This window comes from Barbatula barbatula (assembly GCF_947034865.1).
Source record: "Barbatula barbatula genome assembly, chromosome: 2".
Lineage (NCBI taxonomy): Eukaryota > Metazoa > Chordata > Actinopteri > Cypriniformes > Nemacheilidae > Barbatula > Barbatula barbatula.
The window spans coordinates 15773724-15788510 of record NC_136767.1 but is presented as its reverse complement, the minus strand read 5'-3'; the positions used below and the strand labels follow the sequence as shown (position 1 = coordinate 15788510).

Genomic DNA, 14787 nt, shown 5'->3' with positions numbered 1-14787 from the left:
ATTTTTATAAGTTATATGAATCAAACTTACCATTACAGTGTCATATGTTAAATTAAATTTTAGTTTTTAATTTGCTTGCTTCTGTTGTGTATATTTTAAGAAATTGGGAAGAAATGCATATGAATTTTCCAAACAGTTTGAAACATACACTTTTACTCTTTCTTGCAACATTCTTTAGCTAAAGCTTATGCTTTGTGCGTGTAAGAGAGAGTAAAACTGCAGGTCAATGCATGAACAGCTCTTACCTGTGACACACTTTTTCTTCACAAGTCTTAGCATGCATGATTGTTATTAGGTATCTGTTTTGAATGCATTTTATTCCAATCCCACCCTGTGTGTGTGTGCGCGCGCGTGTGCGTGCGTGTTTTCAAGGCACATTAAGTGTGCGTCTGTGTACTTTGCTTATTTGCAGTAGCTTCTCTATTTTCTGCACAGGCCCTGGGAAACTTTCCAACTGGCTTTATTAACACAGAGCAGCCGAAGCCCCTGACCTTACGATCACAATACCATGGGAACACCAGAGAGAGGTGGGAGCAGCTAGAGAGTGGGGGGAAGAGAGGAAGGAAGGAAAAGGGTTGAGGGATGGTGCATGAGGATCAGGATGAAGGACAATGAGAGTGAAGAAGTGCAAAATTATATATATATATATATATATATATATATATATTACATATACAAATATTATCCAGAAGCAGGATAGGGGACCACAAACAACGTTTTCCTATTAAAAAGTTAACTTCATATTCGGTCATCATATATTCACCCCCATGTCATTCAAAACCTCTAAATGACTTTTTGTTCTGCACAAAATACGATTCTGAAAAATGTCTAAGGGGTTTTCTATCCATACAGTGGAAGTCAACGGGGGCCAGTGTTGTTTGGTTACCAACCTTCTTCAATGTGTCTTATTTTTTGTCCTGCAATAAGAATCATACAGGTTTGAGATGACATGGGTGAACTATCCTTTTAACACACAAAGTACAAAGCAATTTCACATGCACAAAGAACGAGGGTGTGTGTGTGTGTGTGTGTAGGATCTCAAATCAATGACAGGCTTCCCTACTCACATGCCTACAGAATGTAACAGATAATAACCACCCAGGGGGCTCTTTTCCAAGCACACACACACACATACAAGTACAAAAACCTTTCCATGGAATATTCTGAAAGTGCTGTGAGGAAGGGAGGATACTTAAAGTATTCATCATGTGCTCCATTACCAGTGTCATCTTTCTAAATGTGTGAAAGGCTCTGTGTGGGGGTGCTATCTCACAACCTATCCGTTGTTTTTCAGAGTGGAATAAATGAGTATTTAAAAAGGGAGAGAACAAATTGGGGAGACTGAATTGTTTTTATTAAACATGAAAGCATGAATTACAACAGAGATTCCTCTTTAGCACCATTTACATTTTATAACATTTTAGTATCTAATGTGCCTCTACTGCCACCTCGTGGCTATTTGCATACACTACATCACAAGTTCTTCATTAGGGCTACCTTTATTATTTATGAGTGTAGATGTAGTCCTCTCTTCACCCTATTTGAAATTTATTTTAAATGTGTTGTTTAAAATAACTTTTTAATTTCTGTTTGTCTTTTCAATGACGGTGCGGCCCTTTGACATACATTTGAAGGAAAATTACTCTGCCCTGTATATATATATATATATATATATATATATATAAAAAGAGTACGCCTCCCGCCCCTGACCTGTGACCTTCCTCTAAGGTCCTGCGCCTGCGCAGAACACTCGCCGTGAGCGCAGTAGAGCCAAGATGGCGGCGGTAGTGGAGAATGTTGTCAAACTGTGAGTATTTTTTAATCGTAATTTGTCTACGTATGAGATCACCACGCTTTAATTCCGTATGTTACATTTCATTTACAGTACAGCATCATGGTCTTTGGTTTGTTTGCTTCAATATAGCCAAAGTTACGTTTTCGCCGAGGTTATCTGAGCTCTGGTTAAGTTAGTAGCAGCTGTGTGTCGCTTGTGCTTCACTTCGCTTCCGTCTTTAGCACGATCAACGATCATGTGAGGGTCTCCTCTGTTCATCCGATCAGTGTGCCCGTGCAGTACTGTCATAAATCCGATCGAGAATTGTGTTAGTGTGCTCATATGTTTGTTTCATCTGTTTGTGAGATGTGTTGACAGATTTAAATGCCCCCTCTCTCTCTCTCTCTCTCTCTCTCTCTCGATCATATCTCTCTCTCTCTCGATTGGTTAGTTGATCATTCTTGTGTTCTCTTGTGAAAGCACCAGCTGTCTATTTTATTGTTTGGCAGATTCGTGCTGTCACTACTTTTGCACTTTTGCTGTCACTTGTCGTTTTTAAGTGTTTTACATTTATAATTGAACAAGAGAGTAAAAACTTTAAACATGTTATTCATATGTAAAGTGAGAGGACTGTTTGGTTTTGGCTAAATATAATGTTTCTATAATATAAGTGTATGCCTTCCCAATTTTCAAGACTTTTTCAAGAAGTCCAAGTTCTTTTTATTTCAGTTGGCACATATAGTGCTTAGCACTATAGTTGGGCAGGTAAGTACTTGCCCCGCTAATGTTGTCTGCTTTAGGATAAATTAAGGTCTATGCTATGCAATTCTACCTTTAAAGGGCCCTTAAACGGTGTCTTGCGGCTTTAGCTCAGTGTGTTGGTGCCTTGGAAGCGGATGACCTTCCCACAGCTATTTTGTTGTCTGTGCTTTAAAGCCTCGGCTCTTGTTTCTATCACGGCAAAGCTTTAAGCTTTTGTTTTGTCCTCTGTGACATGAGCGGCTCGCCTGTGTTCTAATCGCATTGGCTTTAGCTTGCCTGTGCTCTCCGGGGCTCTTAGCGGTTGCCGGGGTGACTGGCGGCAACAGCACCTGCTGAAAGAGTTACAATCGCTGGAGTGCATACAAACACACATGGGGTAGGAACGCTGAACAGGGCTCAGCTGGTTTCAGGTTGCCAGTAGTAGGATCATTTATTACAGGAGATGGCTTGAGTTGAAAATACACATCTTGTTAAACCTACACGTTTCTAATGGGTTGTCTGTTAGTCAGCCTGATGTGTTGTTGCTTATGATATAATTGAGATTTGTTTTTCTCTCTATCTCTGTCTCTAGGTTGGGTGAGCAGTATTACAGGGACGCTATGGAGCAGTGTCATAACTATAATGCCCGTCTGTGTGCAGAGAGGAGTGTGAGGATGCCCTTCCTGGACTCTCAGACAGGTGTCGCCCAAAGCAACTGCTACTTCTGGATGGAGAAAAGGCACAGAGGACCAGGTGGGACACACAGCCCAGTGGTCAGTTTGAATGACAGAAAGGATAGTTTTCTTGAGAATGTTGTGTGTTGGACTGGCCTATACATTTTTTCTAGGGTTGCACCTTATTGAAGTAAAAAGTTAGATACATGCGATAACATAATGAGAAATATGCTATACAAAAATATAATTAATATTTATAAAAATAAATTGCAACATAAATGGTTCATATTATTTCTCAAGAAATCCTCATTCTTTTCGCCTCGCCTGACTCTCTGCTCTCTAAATTGACTCTACCTAACTTTTTGAAGTATTAAAAAATTGTTCCGTTATTGCAGTTTGTTGCTACATGCACATTTTACATATTTCAAAAATGTGTATATATCTTATTCTAATTTCTAAACACCAATCTTTCTCTTTTCTTTTATTCTCCCCATAGGTATGGCTCCAGGTCAATTGTACACATACCCAGCACGCCGCTGGAGAAAGAAGAGAAGAGCTCACCCTACAGAGGAACATCGCCTGGCTTTCCCTTCTGTAAAGTCCGGTAAGTGACCTTTCACTTCCTCTGTCTTAGGCAGTGTTAACAGAAGTTAAAATATATGGTTGTAGTGGTTGTGATTGCACAATTTTCAGTGCAGTCTTCATATAGTGTATTTGTGTTTAATTCTCAGATGTATGTGCTATGACATTTTTATCCATCTCTTGTGCAGTTGCCTATGGATGTGAATGTGGGTGTGTGTGTTTCAGAGCTGGATCTGGGACTTAAGAAGGAGGTTTTCTCCAGTGATGGCAGCAGCTTAGAGGCCCTTCTAAAGGGAGAGCCGATAGATAAGAGATCCGGTTTGGAGCTCCGCTCAGGGGAGGAGGAATCCAGCTCTACTGAGTACTCCACTGGGGGACTTAACCCCACTGCCAGGGTCCGCAAGGTAAAACAAAACTCACGGTATATGAATTAGTCCTGAAGAGAATATTCATTAAAGGACTAGTTCAAAATCTGTTTTCAACATTTGTCATTCAAAACCCTATTGTAATTTTTTGTTTTTATTTATAATGTCAATTCAGTTTTTTATAGAGAGAATGGCAACTATCTAAGACAGTTTCTAACACATCCTTTGGTGTTTCATAGAAGGAAGTCATTGAAACGTCATTAGGGTGAAAAATAACAAAATTGTAAGGTTTGGGTGAACTGAACTAGATGTAGTTTTTCTTTCTGTCTTACAACATATGACTTATGTTTTCACTCGTGTGTGTGTGTGTGTGTGTGTAGAGAATTGTGGAACAAGATGATTTTTTAGATGATCTGGATGATGAGGATTATGAAGAAGATACTCCAAAGAGACGGGGAAAAGGCAAAGGCAAGGTGAGACACAAAGCGGGACAAAGTTTTTTGCTCGTTGTATGTGTTCATCATAACGTGCTAAACCATCTTTTAAATGGTCCATAATTGTGTAAAATGTGCTTAACAAAATGTGTTTGATGATGGCATCCTCTTTGCAGGGTCGTGGTGTTAGCAGTGCCCGGAAGAAGTTAGAAGCAGCAGCCGCGTTGGAGGATCGAGAAAAACCGTACTCCTGTGATAGTGAGTCAGACATTCATGGAAACTACACGAGTCTGCTAATTGACCTCTCAGTGATCTCATCTGGAGATCTGTTTTTTTTTTTACAATGCGTTGTACCACAAGAAAACGAAAAAGTTCCAATCTTCAATATTTTAGCAGGCTGTCCTGTGTCTGACACACTCAAAGCAAGTAAAGTTGCATAAATTCAGTTGATAACTAATGTGAAATAATGTCAGTTTGATTTTACGTCTCATGTTCTTTCATAATTCTGGGTCTCTGCCCTTAAATGTGTCTTGATACTGTGATGCAGATGTTCCTTACGAGTTTATTTCTCTTGAACCTTTTGTCAATCTGCGAGTCGTTCTGTCTCTTGCTTCTCTCCTTTTTCTTTCTCTTTTTTCTCTCTTTCAGACACTTTCAAACAAAAGCATATTTCAAAATCTTCCGAAAGAGGTATATTTCTCTATCTCTCTCTCTCTCTCCCTCTCTCTCTTTTCTTCCTCCCTCATTTTTCTCCTGCCCCACCCACCCCTGTTTTGGTTTTGCTCTTGTTTTTCTGAATGTGCAATGAAACAGGCTTTATAAAAGATTTTAGATTCCATGTTTTTTACTTAGCTAATGAAATAATTTGCTTGTTAGTCAGAAAGCTAGGCTTAATTTGAAAGGAATTTTTTTTCAAGGGACCGTTCACTTAAAAATGTTAATTCTGTCTTCATTTACTCACCCTCGAGCGGTCGCAAATCTGTATACCTTTCTTGGTTCTGATGAATGCAGAGAAAGATATTTGGAAGAATGCTTATAACCAGACAGTTCTTGAAAAAATTACAATTGTAGTCAAAAGGGCCCCAGAATGGTTTGCTTTCCTACATTTTGGGTTCAACAGAACAAATAAATGAATAAAGCAATTTTTCTTTCTACGGTAATCAATGGTGGCCAAAAACATTTTAGAGACAAGCATTCTTAGGGCCCTATGAAATCCATTCTTTTTGCGTTAAAACTTTTCTTCATTCTGTGTTTATTTGTTTTTCTTAGGATATAAATGTTTATATATATTTATATTTTTGCCCACATAAAATACTTCAGTATATTATAGCATTTACTCATTAACTATAGTAAGAACTATAGTAAGACACGTATTTACTTACAACAATACAGGAAGCTTTAAAGCTAAAAGACGTGGATTAAACGCACCAGAACTTTAGAATTTTTTGCACAGAATTTCCCCACTGAACAAGTTTTTTGCCTCTGAGCCATGTGCTGTATGCAGACATGTTCAGTCAGGTTTTTTCCGGCAGCATGAGCCGGGGTATTTTTTACCCACAATCATAATAGTCATATACAATCACCCACAAAACTAATCTGCCTGTTTTTATTATCCACAGATACCTACAATATATATATTTTCATCATCCCCTCGGCCTGTCCCTTGTATTACGTGTTCAGTGTCATCTCTGTGTGTCTTTCCATTGCCCCTCATTCCTACAAATCTGCTTTTGTTTTGAGCTGCCAAAAGACTCTGAATTTTACAATTCTTACATTTTTATGTTTGAGTTACTGTGTGATCAGTTACACAAACAACTGAAAATTATATTATGACATTCAGTTGTGAGAATCAATGAGTGTCAGGATATCAGGAGGCACATTGAAATGGGCCTAAACTCTCAATCTGCCAGCATGTGGGCATGAGAGTTTAAGTGCATGCATGAGAGATCGCTTTTGCTATGACCCAATTATTCCCTGTCAGTGCATTTTGTCAAGGTCAGTGAAAGCTGGAATGACTTTAACAGGCGTTCATAATATCTTGTTGTGCTCTATATATGTAGTTTGTGGAAAGCGCTATAAGAACAGGCCTGGTCTCAGTTATCATTACGCACACTCTCACTTGGCTGAAGAAGAGGGGGAGGAGAAAGAGGAGATGGACATTCGGGAACCGACTCCGCCCCAGCAAGATGAACCCAAGAGTAAGCAATTCATCATGTTTTGTTTTGGTTGTAAAGACTTCAGTATGGAAATGAACAGTGGCACTTTGAGTGATGTGGAATTGTTTTAAATGTCATATAGACGGTGATGCAAATTATAGATTTATGTCATACAGCAGCATTTATGTTTGTATATTATACTTAATTATGGACAGTATGGCTGTGTTCCAAAGCCTAGCGAGCCGGCTTGGATCATAACTGAAAAGAGGCTTATATATGATTTATATATGGTCTGATTTGGGATGCTTTACATATTTCTTTGGTATTAAATGAACTTTATTCTCTGCCATCATCAGTGGATTATTTCAAAACATTTTCCTCTGCATTATGGGAATACTTTTCCATGGAGGTTGCATACGCTACTTCCACAAAAAAGTACATTAGAATGCAGCATTTGACGTCTTTAGAAGTTTACAAATGCTTACTGGAACACTATTATTCCATTTCTGTATTTTCGGTATATTTTCGTACGTTCGAGACTGTTGTTGTCGTTACAGTGTTAAGTATTCTTTCCCTTTGTCTGTCTCTCAGCTCCTAAGAGAGGCCCAGATGGTTTGGCTCTACCGAACAACTACTGTGATTTCTGTTTGGGAGATTCTAACATGAACCAGAAAACCGGCCAATCAGAGGAACTTGTATCGTGCTCGGACTGTGGTCGTTCTGGTAAAACAAAGAAGCATACACAAATATTTGCATCTTCACGCTAATCTTTGTGTTGCTTTTACTATTTGTTATATTCATGGGTCTGCTATTCTTTTCTCAGGTCACCCCTCATGTCTGCAGTTCACTCCTGTGATGATGGCTGCTGTTAAAACATATCACTGGCAGTGCATCGAATGCAAATGCTGTAACGTGTGTGGAACATCAGAAAATGATGTGAGTTTGAGCAGTCCAGTTAAAAAAAAACGTTAACTGTTAGATGTTAGTGTAGGTCATTAATGTAATGTTTATGTGCTTGCCACAGGACCAGCTGTTGTTCTGTGATGACTGTGACCGAGGTTACCACATGTACTGCCTCTCGCCCCCTATGTCTGAACCTCCTGAAGGTAAAACCATGCTAGCACTTCCACACCTATATGGGCAAGGAATTCCCCTAAACAGGGCTGAATAACATGTACTTTTGGGGGATTTTGTAAAGGGGATTGGAAGTCTTTTTTTTGTATTACATATACAGAGCACTATACATTAAATAATATAGATATAAATAGTACAAAAATGTTAAAATAAGTAAATAATATTAGTCAATTGATTTGGTCACAAACAACAAAGATAATATTCTTTGTGATGTTTCACAGGAAGTTGGAGTTGTCATCTATGTTTGGACCTCCTGAAAGAGAAAGCTTCCATATACCAGAATCAGAATGCACCCCCCTCATGATGATCTGTTTGGAAAGACCCTTTCATTCACAGTTCCTTCTCACACTTGCTCGCTCAATTAAGCATAGCTACAAACAGACGGAGAGAAAAAGAGCGTGAGAGAGGAAACTTTTTCTTTTTTCCAGTGTCACATTTCTGCAGGTTTGATCCCAGTATGACTGTTACACAGTTCCAAGTTTCAAACTACCCCTGCTCTTTGTTTTCAACTATTAGACCCCCAAAACAAATAAATATACAGTAGTATATTTATTCACCTAAACGTTAATTCTACTGTCCATTTTAGAACTACATACTTGGAGGAAGTCACTATGAGAATATATGACTCTGCTTTTGAGTTTCTGCTCATATTAGACCTATTTCTGCAAAAACACGATTAAACCGCTGCTTATATCAGCTAAAATAACTGTTATACTCGCAAAACTCAATGTACCGACATTCTCACAGAGGAATAGTTGAAACCAATCAGCATGCCAATGCTTGTTTATAATAAGCAAAATAGAAACAAACGTGTTTTTGTATATTTATATATTTGTATAGCATATAAAGGTGTGTTGTATTTAAGATCTATAAACTTAAACTATAGAAATTATTCAATATAATGGGTTTTGCTTGGGGATTTGTTTCTTTATAGCCTCTAATCTGCACGTGCCACTGCAATACTGAATCTAGGTGTCAGTGCGTAATAAATGGGTTAATGGTGCAGGTAAAGGTAGAGACTCAACTACTTTTTTTCTTTTTTAAATGTTTTATTATTTTAGGATAGCCTTATGATGTTCAGAGACTACTTCGAACAGGGCTGAAAAAAGTCCAGAAACAATCAATGGCAACCAACAATGTATTTAGAGCAGTGCAGTCCCGAGCACACTTAAGGGTGCAGTATGTTCATGGTGTGAGGAACTAAACATTCTATGCCATAATTTTCATGTTTACTGTCATGACATTTCCATGATTACAGCCAAAACATGCATTTCACTTATATTTATTCATTTTCAAATCAAATTGAATTGCCAATCGCCAGTTTGTAGAGAACCGCGAGCAATACGTCATTGAATTTAGGATTGAATCTCCTAAAGGCAAATACATGATTTACTGGATTCACTCAAAATCTGAAAGCTCTGACCCAAACTAAAACTCATCTTTGGTTAACGCCTTGTATGTTTTAGTCGGATTGATGTATTTTCCACATTAACAAAATACACTTTGTGAGCATCACATACAAAGTTACCGGGTAAATTCCATTCATTATGCTTTATTTTGTAGGCTTCCTTACAGAAAAAGAGCACACATTGCACGTTTTTCACATGTGATCACGTTATCACATGACATTTATGCGCTTTCATCTGTAAGGGGTGTTGGCTTCTCTAATCTGAGGTTTTGTGAGATCTTTGTTTAAAACGGATTTGTGTCATTTATCTTTAAAGCAAATGCAATAGCCATCCCTTAAAGCACTGCTAAATGTTTTTCTTTAAATAACTTTAGGACTTAGAATATGGAATTATCTCTTGAGAGGACAAACAGGATTTGTGATCAAGGCTTTAACAATATACTATGCGCTTAAGGCAAATATATGACCCGTCCTGTAGCAAACTAGCCCTTTTGTTTAAAGAATAAATCCGCTGTGGTCCATCCAGCTGTCTCCTTCAGCTCTGTTTTGTGTAAGTTAATACTGAATTAAGAAATGTATTGACCGATATCAATTCTGCGTACTCTGTAAGTCTTCATGTCCACAATGGTTCAGGCTTATATCCGATACCAGTAATGGCTACATTATTGCTCACAGCGCTCATAACATGTACAGGATCTTTTGTTTTATTTTACATTCTCAGTTAAGTAGCCGCATGTTTAACTTACGGTACATTGTCATTTATACAGTACACAGCACTCTAGCTTCCACTCTCACATTAACAGCATAGTAACAGATTATGGAAAATTGTATCATTTAGCTGGATGGTACCTGCCAACTAACTCTTGTTAAAATAATTAGGAAGTGTAACAATTTTCCTGGATGTTTTTGAAACAGTTTATATAGAGAGAACTGCCATTTAATTTTTATTTAATTTTGTGTTATTTGAAAAGATTGTTTGTGATTTAAGTTTTCTTTGTTGATTTATTGCATTTGGTGTATGGTACACTTTTGTTTCCTTTTTTCCAAGGAAAATAAAACTTTCAATGACCATACTTTGTGTCAGGATACTGTTTATCACTTCTACCTTGTTCACTACTAGTTGCTTTCTGAATCATTGAGGTTATATGTTGTATTATTGAAGAACTTGTAGCAATTGATAAAAGATGCTACCATTCAAGATGTGTTTTGTGTTCTGTTGCTGCTGTTTGTAAGGTTGACATTTATACAACTTTAGGTATGTAGTAGAACCCATCCCATGTGGCAACTAAATACTTTTAATGACTGTTGTCACAACTCTTTCGTCAGATGTTGAGTAAACTGTAACATTACCCAGTACTGTTCATGGAAAGAATTTTCCTGTTGGAGTGTTGAGACATTTTGTTATGCATCTTTATTTAGGAAGTGCTTGAAATAATTTTTTGATGTTTTTCTTTATGGATTCCATCTTTGCAGAAGTTAAAGCTGGCACGCAATTTATGTTTTTGTTTGGATTTGACCATGGAGGGAAGAAACGCTCTTAAAGAAAATGGTGCTAAATCATGATAGAGGATAACCATTTTAGGCTGCATGGTTCCATAAAGTTTCACAAAAAGAAAAATTGTAGCTGAAAAAGGTTCTTCAGACTATACAAAGATAAAAAGAGTAATGGTTCTACTATGGCATCATTGCCAAGCTCTTTTAAGGGTGCAATGTGTGGCAGAAGAGTATCTCATTTGTGCCGGAAAGAATTCAAAACAAAGACATTTTTGACAGTGTAATTTAATTGTGTATACAGAGCAAATGCAGAGGCAAACACAGTTATACATTTGTATGTACCGCCAAATAATTGCATCTGAATCTGCCATGGACTCAACTTAAACTAAACTACAAATGGTGAAGTCAAAGTTTACACTGTACTACTAGACTTCTTTTGTCCTGCAGAAGCATTGCGAATCCAGCTGCTCGTGTCCCACTTTCGTGTCCCACTTTCGCGGCAAAGCAGCAGCGTCTTGAAAGTGACCCGGAAGGACTCATTGCAGAGGGCATAACACATAGGATTAACTGTACTGTTTACATAACACAGCCAGTATCCAACCTGCCAGAGTTTTTCTGGGACGCAGTATGAAATGGAAGCCAAAACCATGATGTTATACGGTGTCCACGTTAGGATGAAAGCCAACAAGATGGCACTCAATGTTCGGGCAGCTTTCTTTTCTCTAATGATGGTACTGATGCGGTGTTTCGCTTGGGGCTGGTGGCAGTTGACATGGTCTGACCTTCTTGCCGTTTTGAAGATCGACTGCCCTGTGGGGCACTCTGCTGACACATTTGTTGCTCTCGTTAAATGTTCTTGCACACCACTAGAAACCTGTGATCTGTTTTGCAGATCTTTTAACTTTATCACAGCCTGATTGGATGACTGTTCTCTCGCCCTAATGCTCTGCTCATGTTCGTCCTCCGTGGAAGACGACAAGGCACCATCATCCTCATCGTCGATGTTCCAGCTGCTGTTGCTGTATGCTTTGTAAGTCTCATTTTCTGACTTTCCCAAAATGTCCACCAATGAATTCGGAGAACTTTGTCTCACGGGAAAACACCCAGCCGATGTGCCTTCATTGTTCTCTCTCACTTTTTTAGAATTTCTTTCCTTTGAGCAGCTCTTGCTACTGTCCTGGTACATTAATTGTTTGTCTAATCCATCCAGGGTGTTTCTAGTCTTTTTTGCAGTCCCAATAAAACTAGCAAGTCCTTTTGCTCTGTTCTCAATTTCCCAATAAATTCGCCAATACAGAATGATCATAATGGTGACTGGTAGATAAAAAGCAGCCATGGCTGTACTGTAAGTCAGTGGAGGCACCTTTAAGAAGGGAATGGAACAGTCCTGCGATTCACCCTCGGGGGATCGTCCGACCACATGGGGCCAAAACAAGATAACAGGCCCCCACAGCACAAATGACACCACCCATGCGAGAGCGATCATCGCTGCTGCTTTCTTTGGCGTACGCTTTGTTCGATACGTCAGCGGACGAGTAACAGAAAAATACCGGTCAAAGCTTATGACCAGCAGGTTCATTACAGAAGCGTTGCTTGCTACGTAGTCAAGTGCTAACCACAAATCACAAGCTAGATGTCCCCATGTCCAGCGACCCATTATGATGTAGACGGTATATAGGTTCATTGACACAGTACCTAAGATCAAATCTGCCACTGCCAGACTCAGTAGATAGTAGTTACTGATGGTTCGTAGCTGACTGTTGACCCGGAATGAGATGACCACCAGGAGGTTACCGAGGATGGTGATGAGGGATAGAGGTCCCGTCACAAGCACAATCAGAACCACCTCCCATACCTGGTGACCCCCAAGTGGGTCCATGCTAAAGTTTCTTGCCTCCGAGATGCAAGTGTGGTTCATGTTCCCAGGGGACACGCAACATCAAATCCTTGAAGGGCACAATGCATTCTTCAAGAAAACCAGAAAGTGATATCTCCTGCATTACTGACTGTTAACACCAGGGGGTCGCTGTGACACTATTGTTAGGTAAGAAAGAACAGAAATCAAAGGTGAGTTAGATTCGGAAGTCTTTGTACTTTCAATAAATTAGATCACATTCTCAAGGCTGTTGACTTGGTAATATAGCCTACTATAATATACTAAAACACATTTTAGGAAAAATTACAATGGTGGTCAAAAGTTCCCCAAGAACTTTTGCTTTTCTACTAGAACAAAGGCATTTTTCCCACTATGGTACTTAATGGTGGCCAAGAACCTTTTGATAACAAGCATTCTTCCAAATATCTTCCAATTAATTCCAAATAAATATATACAGATTTGGCACAACCTGAAGGTGAGTAAATGAAGACAGAATTGTTCCTTTAGCTTTAGAAAAAGAACTAGAGAACATAAGTAGCTTGTTAAATAATAACTTTATTATAAATTTTTGTTTGGATGACAGCATATGCTCTTGGTTGCAAGAATGCTTGATAGCCACAGACAACGTGCAATACGGCCAAATAACAGGGCCTGTATTACTTTAATTAATAATTGAACATTTAACTCTTTATTCAATATTGGTGCATTTCAATATACATTTGTTGCCATTTTACAAAAGCAATAAGTCAACCACATTTTTGCATTACAATGATTTCTATCACAGTCAGATATATTTTAAATAAATGTAGCACACAGTGGTATTCTCTGTTTATTCTCTAGTTTATATGCTAATAGCACGTTTTGTAATGCTTTTATTTATTTATTCAACTTTAGAAACATTTATTGTTTAGGAAAGTTCATGGTGGTCCATTTGTGAATTCATAACCTTTCAATGTTCTATAAATAGAGATTTAAAGATGATGTATATCTTCTGGTTTCTTAATGATAGTTTTATCAGTCTTGCCCATAACTCTTTAAATTCAAATATCTCAAACAATATGTCTGTATTTTTAGTCTCAAAGTATCTGCAAATACTCGTAAATAGGAATATTTTCATTTTAAGTTGTTAATTTATTTGTATTACTTGTATAAAATGTATATTATATAATGTGTTATCTGTTTATTTTTAAGTTACATATCATTTATATAAGTATCTGGCCAAGAAAAGCAAAACAAATGATAGACAAAAGCAATATACCTCGTGCATTGATAAACAGTTCACACTTACCTTTTGGATGCAATTCTCAAAACTGCAGTTACCCTTAACTGTAGCACATTTTAAGCTCCTGAAGAAGTATATACACAAGATGGATTTTCATCCATCGCTTCAAAGTGTTCCCTTTAAGTCAATGCAAAATAATGTTTTTTGCCAATACTCCGATGACTGCTATCCATCCATGTGTTTTTGCAGATAAAAAATACTACTACAATATTACATTGCACCCCAACGACTCATCCACCTTGTCTGGCTTAGGTGGCAATGCATTCTCACACGAGCTGATGTGCAGCAGTGAGAAGAGGTGGCTGTCATAACATAAGTAAATACTAAATGAGAGGCTGCCAACTGTTCAAACTCAAAGCACCAGTGACAATATGCAGACGCCACTCTCTGTGTTTACCTCAAATGAGCTCCGAACACTGATGAGGTGAACGGGATGGGGACCATTCACCCTCATCTTTAAACAAGAATATAGTGTATTACAACAGTCATGAATCACACTGTTTTCTGTCTTTATATATATGGTACTGGGTTGATGAACAAATGGGCCTGGGGTTTATCTCTAGGGAGCAGCGCTTGGGTTAGTATGTACAATGGTTTTAGATCCTGAGCTGGCAAACCCAAGTTGAAAAAAGCAAATATAAAATTGATTCTGAGTTATATTTTATTATTTTATTATATATATATAACTGTGAATCAAGAGCTTTTCATCTGAACAGTACATCACACTTAAGCATGCGTGTGAACATAAACTAATAATACAAGTGAATGGAAAATGCATTAGTGTATTAAGCCAATGGTGGTACATTGTATGCATAGCAAATAGTCATCACCTTCTACTTTCCATTAAACCAGGATTTTCATCTTCCA

At 38.1% G+C, this 14787-nt stretch overlaps 2 protein-coding genes across 7 annotated transcripts; one reads left to right on the top strand and one right to left on the bottom strand.

Moving 5' to 3' along the window:
- Window positions 1-1703: 1703 nt before the first annotated feature.
- dpf2 (double PHD fingers 2) lies at window positions 1704-10341 on the top strand. Of its 6 annotated transcripts, none has more exons than XM_079476760.1 (12): window positions 1704-1807; window positions 3108-3268; window positions 3686-3793; window positions 3997-4175; window positions 4517-4609; window positions 4747-4828; window positions 5219-5260; window positions 6631-6768; window positions 7318-7449; window positions 7550-7662; window positions 7751-7832; window positions 8082-10341. In XM_079476760.1, the coding sequence occupies exons 1-12, from the start codon at window positions 1776-1778 to the stop codon at window positions 8162-8164; spliced, it is 1245 nt and encodes a 414-aa protein (XP_079332886.1). In that variant the 5' UTR covers window positions 1704-1775; the 3' UTR covers window positions 8165-10341. The 6 variants fall into 6 exon arrangements, with proteins under 6 accessions (XP_079332886.1, XP_079332888.1, XP_079332891.1 ...); XM_079476763.1 differs by having other exon boundaries at window positions 1770-1807; window positions 3176-3268; XM_079476761.1 differs by lacking the exon at window positions 1704-1807 and adding an exon at window positions 2792-2912.
- Window positions 10342-11036: 695 nt separating this feature from the next.
- chrm1b (cholinergic receptor, muscarinic 1b) lies at window positions 11037-14165 on the bottom strand. Its single transcript, XM_079451364.1, has 2 exons — window positions 13927-14165; window positions 11037-12796 (listed from the first exon to the last, which is right to left on the bottom strand). Exon 2 carries the CDS (start codon window positions 12678-12680, stop codon window positions 11175-11177), a length of 1506 nt encoding a protein of 501 aa, XP_079307490.1. The 5' UTR covers window positions 12681-12796; window positions 13927-14165; the 3' UTR covers window positions 11037-11174.
- Window positions 14166-14787: the final 622 nt, after the last annotated feature.

Excerpts from the sequence above, each read along its gene's own strand:
- dpf2 (XM_079476760.1), top strand. The coding sequence starts at position 1,776 with ATGGCGGCGGTAGTGGAGAATGTTGTCAAACT. Across the intron at positions 1,808-3,107 it reads GTGGAGAATGTTGTCAAACT|GTTGGGTGAGCAGTATTACA; the intron begins GTGAGTATTTTT and ends CTCTGTCTCTAG. Across the intron at positions 7,450-7,549 it reads CTCGGACTGTGGTCGTTCTG|GTCACCCCTCATGTCTGCAG; the intron begins GTAAAACAAAGA and ends TTCTTTTCTCAG.
- chrm1b (XM_079451364.1), bottom strand. The coding sequence starts at position 12,680 with ATGAACCACACTTGCATCTCGGAGGCAAGAAACTTTAGCATGGACCCA.